This window comes from Salvelinus namaycush, unplaced genomic scaffold (genome assembly GCF_016432855.1).
Source record: "Salvelinus namaycush isolate Seneca unplaced genomic scaffold, SaNama_1.0 Scaffold291, whole genome shotgun sequence".
Lineage (NCBI taxonomy): Eukaryota > Metazoa > Chordata > Actinopteri > Salmoniformes > Salmonidae > Salvelinus > Salvelinus namaycush.
This window is the reverse complement of record NW_024059797.1, coordinates 105,025-115,832: the sequence shown is the minus strand read 5'-3', so window position 1 is coordinate 115,832 and position 10,808 is coordinate 105,025. Positions and strand designations below refer to the sequence as shown.

The 10,808-nt window shown below is 43.7% G+C and overlaps 2 protein-coding genes across 3 annotated transcripts in view; both read right to left on the bottom strand.

Annotated features, from left to right (window-relative positions):
- Positions 1 to 334: 334 nt before the first annotated feature.
- On the bottom strand, positions 335 to 2,821 carry LOC120039670 (ankyrin repeat domain-containing protein 6-like). Its single transcript, XM_038985087.1, has 5 exons — positions 2,697 to 2,821; positions 2,285 to 2,461; positions 2,036 to 2,191; positions 1,585 to 1,737; positions 335 to 1,175 (listed from the first exon to the last, which is right to left on the bottom strand). The coding sequence occupies exons 1-5, from the start codon at positions 2,709 to 2,711 to the stop codon at positions 984 to 986; spliced, it is 693 nt and encodes a 230-aa protein (XP_038841015.1). The 5' UTR covers positions 2,712 to 2,821; the 3' UTR covers positions 335 to 983.
- Positions 2,822 to 2,994: 173 nt separating this feature from the next.
- The window catches only part of LOC120039669 (transport and Golgi organization protein 1 homolog), a 26,231-nt gene continuing 18,417 nt past the window's right edge, over positions 2,995 to 10,808 (bottom strand). The window contains exons 9-10 of one of the 2 annotated variants that reach the window (XM_038985080.1): positions 3,328 to 3,426; positions 2,995 to 3,169 (exon numbers count right to left, since the gene is read on the bottom strand). In XM_038985080.1, the coding sequence (XP_038841008.1) occupies positions 3,047 to 3,169; positions 3,328 to 3,426 (222 nt within the window). In that variant the 3' untranslated portion in view covers positions 2,995 to 3,046. Of the gene's footprint in view, positions 3,170 to 3,327; positions 3,427 to 10,808 lie in introns of those variants that run through there. The other variant, XM_038985082.1, reaches the window with a different exon arrangement.

Here is a 10,808-nt window from a genome sequence, read left to right as displayed (position 1 = left end):
CATGCTTTTCATCCAAAATTCCGAATGCTGCCCTCTACCCTAGAGAAGTTGTGCCAAATAAAGTAACAGGGTTGACTGTAACATGGTGGATGATTTCACCTCGAAACAGCCATTAATCCCTGGGGCGGGGGAAAGGAAGTTTGTTGTGTGCAACAGAGAGAGACAATTGAAAGTAAGCTTCACCCAAAATGTTTAATTGCTAAAACATTTCTAGCCTGTCTATCTGTGAGTAACAGGGTTGACATGTTATGTTCGACTTGCTCACTTTTCCACCACAAAACACCAGAACATGTTCAAAAAGAGTACAACCAGCTCACCTGTTTTACACCGTAGTTTTACTATTAGATGTTACATTTTTCTTTAGATAAAAAATATTTCAAAAGGAATAGTTTCAACACATTAAAATGACAATTCAGTTCACATAACAGGGTTGACCTTAAAATGAGGGACAGATGTAAATTAATCACTAATCCCATCAACTAAATAATCATTTTCAGAAATTACTTTGTCAAAGCAACAAAATAACTAGGGCTTTGCAAACCTGGAGAAATTTTGCGATTAAGTGGGATAAGATCTTCATAGAAGTCACAAAGGAGGAACATGTCAAAATGCTGAATGTCTTTATTAAAAATCTGATTTATTAAATTCTTCATGTGGTCTATATTAAAAGGCACATCAGTTAATTTAACAGGCTTAAAAAAATAGAAATGGTGCACGATTTCTACTTAAAATATCAAAGGGACGCAAACCCAGGGGTTAGGGTTAGGATTAGGGTGACTGCTGCCTGTTTTGTGTGTGAACAACCAGAGAAACATAGGGATTAGGGTCACTGCTGCCTGCTTGGTGTGTGAATGAACACCAGAAATACATGTTGTCATGTTTTCAGAGGATGTGGGTTAGTGAAGATGTTAGTTAGATATGTTGTGAATACGTTTCAGACGTTATTAAGAAGGGTGAATAAGGCCCTGGTTAAAAGTAGTACACTATATAGGGAATAGAGTTCCATTTGGGATGTAGATAGAAGGTATATAAGGGTGTGGTTGTGCCATGTAATACAATACTTGTCTCCTCTGTGCCTCCTCTCTGCTCTGGGCAGCTCTCTGGTCCATCCTGTAGAGACACTCCATCCTCTCTGCTGCCACCCTCTCCTGGGTCAGCATGTCCAGCACTTTGATCTGATCAACACAACGCCGAACAGCAGCTTGCATCTCAAATAGCATTCAAAAGTGTTGCGTTATATGGGGAATATGGGGATTAAAAAGGGGTTGATAAAAACATTTATAATAATTGTTGCAGCAAATCAAGTCTGACATTTTTAAGTGGATATTACAAACTTTAGAAGCCTTTCAAACCTCAAATACACTACAAGTTTGCATTTCCTGCCGCGCAGGAAAATTCTCAGCCACAAAAGAGTGATCAAATTAAGATCCTACATCTGTATGTCATTCATGTCATTTCCACACAAATGTCCACACAAATTCTAGTAGAGGTTTACAGGCTGTATTTGTAGTTTCTCTTTCTGTATGAGACAAAGTTTAACTGTGTGCAACAAAGTTTAATTGAATTGACTGGTAGCAGACAGACCTGGTGTATGCTCTTGCGGTCCATCCTCCCAAGCCTAGTATAGACTTGCTCCTGAACCGTCAGCATCTGTGTCCTCATCTCCTCTTTAGTGGCATTCAGCTCTCCCTCTAGCCTCTTGATCAGGGGCTTACAGTGGCAGCCATTGGCTGGGGCCTGACCAGGCAACACAATCGTGTATAATTGTGATATTTGTTTTACATCTTTTCTTTAGATTTCTTTCATTGGTTTCTTTCTAGATCTCTTATATTACCAATATCAACAGCAACAACAATACTTCTACTGTACTGTACCACTACTACCACTTCAGTTATGGACACCCCACCCCTAGGGTTGAAACATTTCAATAACTTCAAGAGGAAATAAAAAGGTGGTATGGGAATCTTCTATCTGGGGTTTCACGAAAACCTGGGAATTTTGGAAATGATCAGAATTTTGCAGCGTAGTGACTGACCTGTTTGACATTGCCGTCCTTGTCGCGGTACAGGGTGTATAGCTGATAGGTTTTGCTGTTGTGAGGAGGGGCTTCATCATATGTACACAGTCTGCTCTTCCTGTGGAGGTCGGGATGGCCATTCATTCTTCTTCTAGGAGTATCCTCTGCCAAGTCCTGGAAGAAGAAGACTTTATTGTCCATTATCTTGCAGAGAACAGAAATGGTCTTTATCCTCACAACCCAATCCCCTGAGACACCCCCAATCACCTGTTCTTTGAAAAGCTTATGTCTTCTCCTTCTGTGGTAAGGGCTGGTTGGGGTGACTGATGTTTTACTGTAGTGAAGGCGGTGGTGATGATGGTGAGGCAGCCCTGCTCTGTTGAGGCCGGCCCTGCTGGCCAGACGCTCACTACTGTGAGACGCCTCATCCATGTAGCCACTGTCCTGATGAAGGAAACAGCCAGGAGGCAGAGGTGAAGGAGAAGACAACTTTATTGTCCAATTGTACACAAAGGTCCATGAAGGTTCGACTTCCGCTTCATCCCAACCCAATAACTCAAGAGGCACAAATAATGTAAACATCATATTTAACATTGGGTTAGCATACCGCCGTCTACTGTCATCCATTTTTTTGCCTGTCAATATACACCGCCTAATTTTACCCCCAGACAGCCTTTACCTTGTTGGGCAGCATTTCTTCTCTGGTGACAGACTGGGTTCTGCGTTCTGCCTTCAGCCGGTCCCTTTTCTTCCTCACCGTCCTTCCTCTAGTGAAACAGTGAACCTGACCAAAACCCAGGAGAGTAGAAAACTAACGAGTAACTAGTCTGTTGCTACCTCACAGTCCAGCCAAGGTGCATAAAATGAAGAACAGACTGGATTACAGACTGGAAAAACTGACTACTCATCGAGGCGATGGGTAATCATTTGCACTCTTTATACTCCTTAACAAACTGTCACTCTTGGAAGGAAATGTAAGTTCACTAAGAGGTGTTTTGATGCCAGAATCAGTTCATAATGTGTATCAGATCAGTGTATCATTGGTCTATGTCCAAAGAAACATCTCATGCTGACCTGAGGAGCTCTGACCAGCAGGAGAGACACGTCTTTGTGGTTGTAGTCTCTGGCCTTGTCCAGGACAGTCTTCCCTGCCTGGAACAGACAGGAATTCATTGAAAGGTCGCGTTGCTGACAAGGTCCCTGCACTGTTGACAATGCTCCTTTAAAATGCAATCCCCCCTATATAGTACACTGGTCAGAAGTACAGCACTGTATGGTAATGGAGTAGCATTTGAGATGCATCCACTTACGTTGTTCCGTGCGTTGCCGTCGGTCCCTGCCTCCAGGAGGAGCTGAACAGTTTTCTTGTGGTTTAGGGCAGCCGCCATATGGAGAGCAGTGTCCCCTAGCTGGGCATAGGAATTAAACAGGTGACTGTCCCTAACCCTATCCCCTAGCTGGGCATAGGAAACAGACAGGTGACTATCCCTAACCCTATCCCCTAGCTGGGCATAGGAAACAGACAGGTGACTATCCCTAACCCTATCCCCTAGCTGGGCATAGGAAACAGACAGGTGACTAACCCTATCCCCTAGCTGGGCATAGGAAACAGACAGGTGACTAACCCTAACCCTATCCCCGAGCTGGGCATAGGAAACAGACAGGTGACTAGCCCTAACCCTATCCCCTAGCTGGGCATAGGAAACAGACAGGTGACTAGCCCTAATCCTATCCCCTAGCTGGGCACAGGGAAGAGGTGACTATAGGTGTGAGAGCAGTTAAAGGAGCCCCCCCCCCCCAGGGTTAGGGAGGATAAGCTGATCCTACATCTATGTAAAGGTTACTTCTACCCGGAGTTGAGCAGTCACTGACTGGACACGGGTGTGTTATAAAGACAGACAGAAGCTCTACTGTGGCATCAAACTCAACAAGTAATCAATGACGTGAAAGGAGCTGTAGTAACAATATAAATCAAGCTGGGACCTGCCTGGTTTTTCTCCGTAACAGAGCATAAGGCGCCCACCAGAATCTTGATCATGGCCAGGTGATTGTAACGTGCTGCCACATGCAAACAGGTGTCCCCCACATTGTTCTTGATGTCTGGTCTGGAGCCTCCCAGCAGCAGCACGTGGGCGCTCTGAGCATTGGCGTTCTGACAGGCCAGGTGGAGAGCTGTGTTTCCTGCCTAAGAACAAACACACAAAGCCTAGTGTGGCAGAACCGAGCCGTCAAGGTGAAAAATCTGTCGATGTGCCCTTGAGCAAGGCACTTAACACTAATTTGCTCAAGGGGCGCCGTACTACTATGACTGACCCTGTAAAACAACACTGCACCTATCCGGTGTATGTGACACATTTTTTATTAAAAAATTCCAGGCGACACCCTATTCATTATAGTGCACTACTTCAAAAGGAATAGGGAATAGGGTGCCATTTGGGATGCACTCTGAGAGTGGCATGAAAAACCTGTCAGGCACCAGACAGAAACGCATTTCAGTCCTAATGCTTTTTACCATCATTGGTCCCAGATCTAGACCTAACAGATTCACATTTGAATTGCTGTACCTTGTTCCTGGCGTGAACGTCAGCCCCAGCCTTGACCAACAGTTTGACTGACTGACAGAAGCCATGCCATGAGACCTCATGGAGCGCCGTGTTGCCGTCCTATCAGAAAAAGCGAGACTGTCATTAGAAGGAGTGAAACATTTGTTTTTCTAATAATGTAATTTAATTCATATGCCCGGACCTCATATAGATTGCTAATACAGTTCAGGTACATTACATTCCTCCCTGTGTTGTGAATGCTTGTATTTTTGGCCCTCCTGTAAATTAAATAAAGGAAATGTGACTTTGTCTTTAGACATGAAGATTCAGTGACATTTCAGTAACATTGCTTCAGATTCCTCAACATTTCATGTGACATTCAGAGGCTGTGCCCCAAATGGCGCACTATTCCCTTTATAGTGCAATACTTTTGACCAGGGCCCATGGGGACCTACAGCGCATTCGGAAAGTATTCAGACTCCTCGACTTTTCCACATTTTGTTACGTTACAGCCTTATTCTAAAATTGATGACATTTGTTTTCTTTCCTCATCAATCTACACACAATACCCCATAATGACAAAGTAAAAACTGTTTTTTAGAATGGTTTGCAAATATATTCACAATAAAACACTGAAATATCACATTTACATAAGTATGCAGACCCTTTAGTCAGTACTTTGCTGAAGCACCTTTGGCAGTGATTAACAGCCACGAGTCTTCTTGGGTATGACGCTACAAGCTTGGCACACCTGTATTTGGGGAGTTTCTCCCATTTTTCTGTGCAGATCCTCTGAAAAGATGGCGCCGACAGAGATGGTCGCCTTGCTTCGCGTTCTTAGGAAACTATGCAGTATTAGTATTAGTATTAGTATTAGTATTACGGCTCCATTTTGTTGCTCCCAGCCTATAGACAGAAATTAAAACAGGAAACACCCGTGCTCAGGTCTGTTCAACACTGGTCCGACCAATCTGATTCCACGCGTCAAGATTTCTTCGATCACGTGGACTGGGATATGTTCCGGATAGCCTCAGACAACAACATTGATGTATATGCTGATTTGGTGAGCGAGTTTATTAGCAAGTGCATCGGTGATGTTGTACCCACGGTGACTATTAAAACCTTCCCCAACCAGAAACAGCGAACCACTGCTTTTAATCATGGCAAGGCGACCGGAAACATGACCGAATACAAACAGTGTAGCTATTCCCTCCGCAAGGCAATCAAACAAGCTAAGCGTCAGTATAGAGACAAAGTAGAGTCCCAATTCAACGGCTCAGACATGAGACGTATGTGCAGGGTCTACAGTCAATCACGGATTACAAAAAGAAAACCAGCCCCGTCGCGGACACTGACGTCTTGCTCCCAGACAAACTAAACAACTTCTTTGCTCACTTTGAGGACAATACAGTGACACTGACACGGCCCGCTACCAAAACCTGGGGGCTCTCCTTCACTGCAGCCAACGTGAGTAAAACATTTAAACGTGTTTAACCTCGCAAGGCTGCATCCCTAGCCGCGTCCTCAGAGCATGCACAAACCAGCTGGCTGGTGTTTTTACAGACATATTCAATAAATCCCTATCCCAGTCTGCTGTTCTCACAAGCTTCAAGAGAGCCACCATAGTTCCTGTTCCCAAGAAAGCTAAGGTAACTGAGCTAAACAACTATCACCCCGTAGCACTCACTTCCATCATCATGAAGTGCTTTGAGAGACTAGTCAAGGACCATATCACCTCCACCCTACCTGACACCCTAGACCCACTCCAATTTGCTTACCGCCCCAATAGGTCCACAGACGACGCAATCACACTGCACACTTCTCAGCCCTCTCCTGTACTCTCTGTTCACCCATGACTGCGTGGCCATGCACGCCTCCAACTCAATCATCAAGTTTGCAGACGACACTACAGTGGTAGGCTTGATTACCAACAACGACGAGACAGCCTACAGGGAGCAGGTGAGGGCCCTCGGAGTGTGGTGTCAGGAAAATAACCTCGCACTCAACGTCAACAAAACAAAGGAGATGATCCTGGACTTCAGGGATCAGCAGAGGGAGCACCCCCCATCCACATCGACGGGACAGTAGTGGAGAAGGTGGAAAGTTTTAAGTTCCTCGGCATACACATCACGGACAAACTGAAATGGTCCACCCACACAGACAGCGTTGTGAAGATAGCGCAGCAGCGCCTCTTCAACCTCAGGAGGCTGAAGAAATTTGGCTAGTCACCAAAAACACAAACTTTTACAGATGCATAATCAAGAGCATCCTGTCGGGCTGTATCACCGCCTGGTATGGCAACTGCTCTGCCCACAACCGTAAGGCTCTCCAGAGGGTAGTGAGGTCTGCACAACACATCACCGGGGGCAAAACACCTGCCCTCCAGGACACCTACACCACCTGATGTCACAGGAAGGCCAAAAAGATCATCAAGGACAACAACCACCCGAGCCACTGCCTGTTCACCCAGCTATCATCCAAAAGGCAAGGTCAGTACAGGTGCATCAAAGCTGGGACCGAGAGACTGAAAAACAGCTTCTATCTCAAGGCCATCAGACTGTTAAACAGCCATCACTAACATTGAGTGGCTGCTGCCAACATACTGACTCAAATCTCTAGCCACTTTAATAATAAAAAATTGGATGTAATAAATGTATCACTAGTCACTTTAAACAATGCCACTTTATATAATGTTTATACACCCTACATTACTCAACTCATATGTATATACTGTACTACCATAAAGGCCTGATTGGTGGAGTGCTGCAGAGATGGTTGTCCTTCTGGAAAGTTCTCCCATCTCCACAGAGGAACTTTGGAGCTCCGTCAGAGTGACCATTGGGTTCTTGGTCACCTCCCTGACTAAGGCCCTTCTCCCCCGATTGCTCAGTTTAGCCGGGCGGCCAGCTCTAGGAAGAGTCTTAGTGGTTCCAAACTTCTGGTGGAGGCCACTGTGTTCTTGGGGACCATCAATGCTGCATAAATGTTTTGGTACCCTTCCCCAGATCTGTGCCTCGACACAATCCTGTCTCGGAGCTCTACGGACAATTTCTTCGACCTCATGGCTTGGTTTTTGCTCTGACATGCACTGTCAACTGTGGGACCTTATAAAGACAGGTGTGTGCCTTTCCAAATCATGTCCAATCAATTGAATTTTCCACAGGTGGACTCCAATCAAGTTGTACAAACATCTCAAGAATGACCAATGGAAGCAGGATGCACCGGAGCTCAATTTCGAGTCTCATTGCAAAGGGTCTGAATACTTATGTAAACACGTTTTACTGTACATTTGCACAAATTTCTAAAAACCTGTTTTCGCTTTGTCATTATGGGGTATTGTGTGTAGATTAAGAGGAAAAAAAGGAATTTAATCCATTATAGAATAAGGCTGTAACGTAACAAAATGTGTAAAACGTCAGAGTCTGAATACTTTCCGAATGCACTATATACATTTGAAGGTGATTGAAGTTTACGTACACTTATGTTGGAGTCATTAAAACTCGCTTTTTCAACCACTCCACAAATTTCTTGTTAACAAACTATAGTTTTGGCAAGACGGTTAGGAAATCTACTTTGTGCATGACACAAGTACTTTTTCCAACAATTGTTTACAGACAGATTATTTCACTTATAATTCACTGTATCACAATTCCAGTGGGTCAGAAGTTTACATACACTAAGTTGACTGTGCCTTTAAACAGCTTGGACAATTCCAGAAAATTATGTCAGGACTTTAGAAGCTTCTCATAGGCTTCTAATCTACACACAATACCCCATAATGAAAAAGCAAAAACAGGTTTTTAGACATTTTAGCAAATGTATATAAAAAAAAAAAAAACTATAATATCACATTTACATAAGTATTCAGACCCTGTACTCCTCCATGCTTCACGGTGGAAACCACACATGTGGAGATCATCCGTTCACCTACTCTGCGTCTTACAAAGACACTGCGGTTGGAACCAAAAATCTCTAATTTGGACTCATCAGACCAAAGCACAGATTTCCACTGGTCTAATGTCCATTGCTTGTGTTTCTTGGCCCAAACAAGTCTCTTCTTCTTATTGATGTCCTTTAGTAGTGGATTTTTTGCAGCACTTCGACCATGAAGGCCTGATTCAGACAGTCTCCTCTGAACAGTTGATGTTGAGATGTCTGTTACTTGAACTCTGTGAAGCATTTATTTGGGCTGCAATTTCTGAGGCTGGTAACTCTAATGAATTTATCCTCTGCAGCAGAGGTAACTCTGGGACATTCCTGTGGCGGTCCTCATGAGAGCTAGTTTCATAGCGCTTGATAGTTTTTGCGGCTGCACTTGAAGAAACTTTCAAAGTTCTTGAAATTTTCCGCATTGACTGAACTTCATGTCTGGAAGTAATGATGGACTGTCGTTTCTCATTGCTTATTTGAGGTGTTCTTGCCATAATATGGACTTGGTCTTTTACCAAATAGTGCTGTCTTCTGTATACCACCCCTACCTTGTCACAACACATTAAGAAGGAAAGAAATTGCACAAATTAACTTTTAACAAGGCACACCTGTTAATTGAAATGCATTCCAGGTGACAACCTCATGAAGCTGGTTGAGAGAATGCCAATGGTGTGCGAAGCTGTCATCAAGGCAAAGGATGGCTACTTTGAAGAGTCTCAAATATAAAATATATTTTTTGGTTAGCTGATTCCATATTGGTTATTTCATAGTTTTGATATCTTCACTATTATTCTACAATGTAGAAAATGTTAAAAATAAAGAAAAACCCTTGAATGAGTAGGTGTGTCCAAACTCTTGACTTGTACTGTATATACATACATTTTTTTATTAAAAAAGACAAAAGCATCCACTGAAAGTGACTTTTAGTCCAAGATCTGTGTCAGGGAAAAGGCTATATGCATCACAACATTGTGTCTCTTTGGGTCTCTGACAGATTAATCTGATAGCGCCGCCGCGCTACGTCATGACCACCACCACACTGGAGCGCACAGAGGGTCTCTCTGTCCTCAACCAGGCCATGGCTGCCATCAAAGAGAAGATTGAGGAGAAGCGAGGAGTGTTTAACATCCAGATGGTAGGCCAGGACAATAACCTTATTGTCACAATTACATAAATCATATGTTTGCTGTATTTTAATACACTAGGAAGAGGGGGACAATGGAAAGTCCAAGGTGGGGTGGTAGAAGTTTCATGTAAAACAGAAAATTGTAACTCCTGCCATATGTAATACATGCTTTGGAAGTCTTACTCGCCAGAGATCTCACATTAAAACAGTATTAAAAACAGCAACAATGTTCAGGACATTGCGCTTTCAATGTCCATGTGTTAATGTCTTATATGTTTTCCTCCCCTCCAGGCGAAGGTTGTGACCGACATAGATGAGACAGAGCTGGCCCGCCAGCTGGAGCAACTGGAGAGAGAGAACGCTGAGGTGGACGGAGATGACGAGGATGGAGAGATGGAGGCCAAGGCAGAGGACTAAACTAGATGAAGAACTGAGGGATTGGATACGACGACGAGACCAATTATACATATGCAGTCCAGAGCATGTATTCATAAAGCATCTCAGAGTAGGAGTGCTGGTCTAGGATCAGCCCACCCCCCCATATGTAATCTTATGCATAATGATCTAAAAGGCTAAACTTATCCTAGATCAGAACTCCTATTTTGAGATATTTCATGAATACAGGCCTTGTCTGATGAGATGACGAACTTCATATCAAATCAAGCATTCTAGAACGTCTCTCCAACTGAACCCTTTGGATCAGTAGCAGGGACCCTCTCAGGGAGACTGATAGAGAGATGGCTACAGGCACTGACTGTCATACTGCCAAACAGGGCTGGGAAAGGCCTCTGTGATTATACCAATGGACACAATAACAACTGAATATGATCACTGAACCCTAGCTGTTTGAATTGCATAAGAACGGGTGGGTTGGGGTAGGATTAGCCTTTTTGTGCTGTAGCCAACTCCTCTCTGTGTGGAAGAGTTGGCTACAGCACATATAATACAAAATGGGACAAGGCTTGGGTTGGTGGGGTGGTAGCCTGGTCCCGTGCTGAATGTTCTTTAACCAACTCTTTGTGACAAGTGCAGTATAGGACCAGGCTAGAGTGAGTAGGGGTTTAGATAGATTCTGAGAATATAATAAGACAAGTGTTTTATATATAGCAAGGACATATTTTAGGAATGAGTACTTTTGAAAGTGGTTTTGACTATCTCCCCAACTCCATGAAAGGACAATAGCGTTCTTGTT

Coding starts and splice junctions, on each gene's coding strand:
- LOC120039670 (XM_038985087.1), bottom strand. Junction 2,192..2,284: donor ATAAGCTTTTCAAAGAACAG/GTGATTGGGGGT, acceptor TTCTTCTTCCAG/GACTTGGCAGAGGATACTCC. Junction 1,176..1,584: donor ACCGCAAGAGCATACACCAG/GTCTGTCTGCTA, acceptor TGTGTTGATCAG/ATCAAAGTGCTGGACATGCT.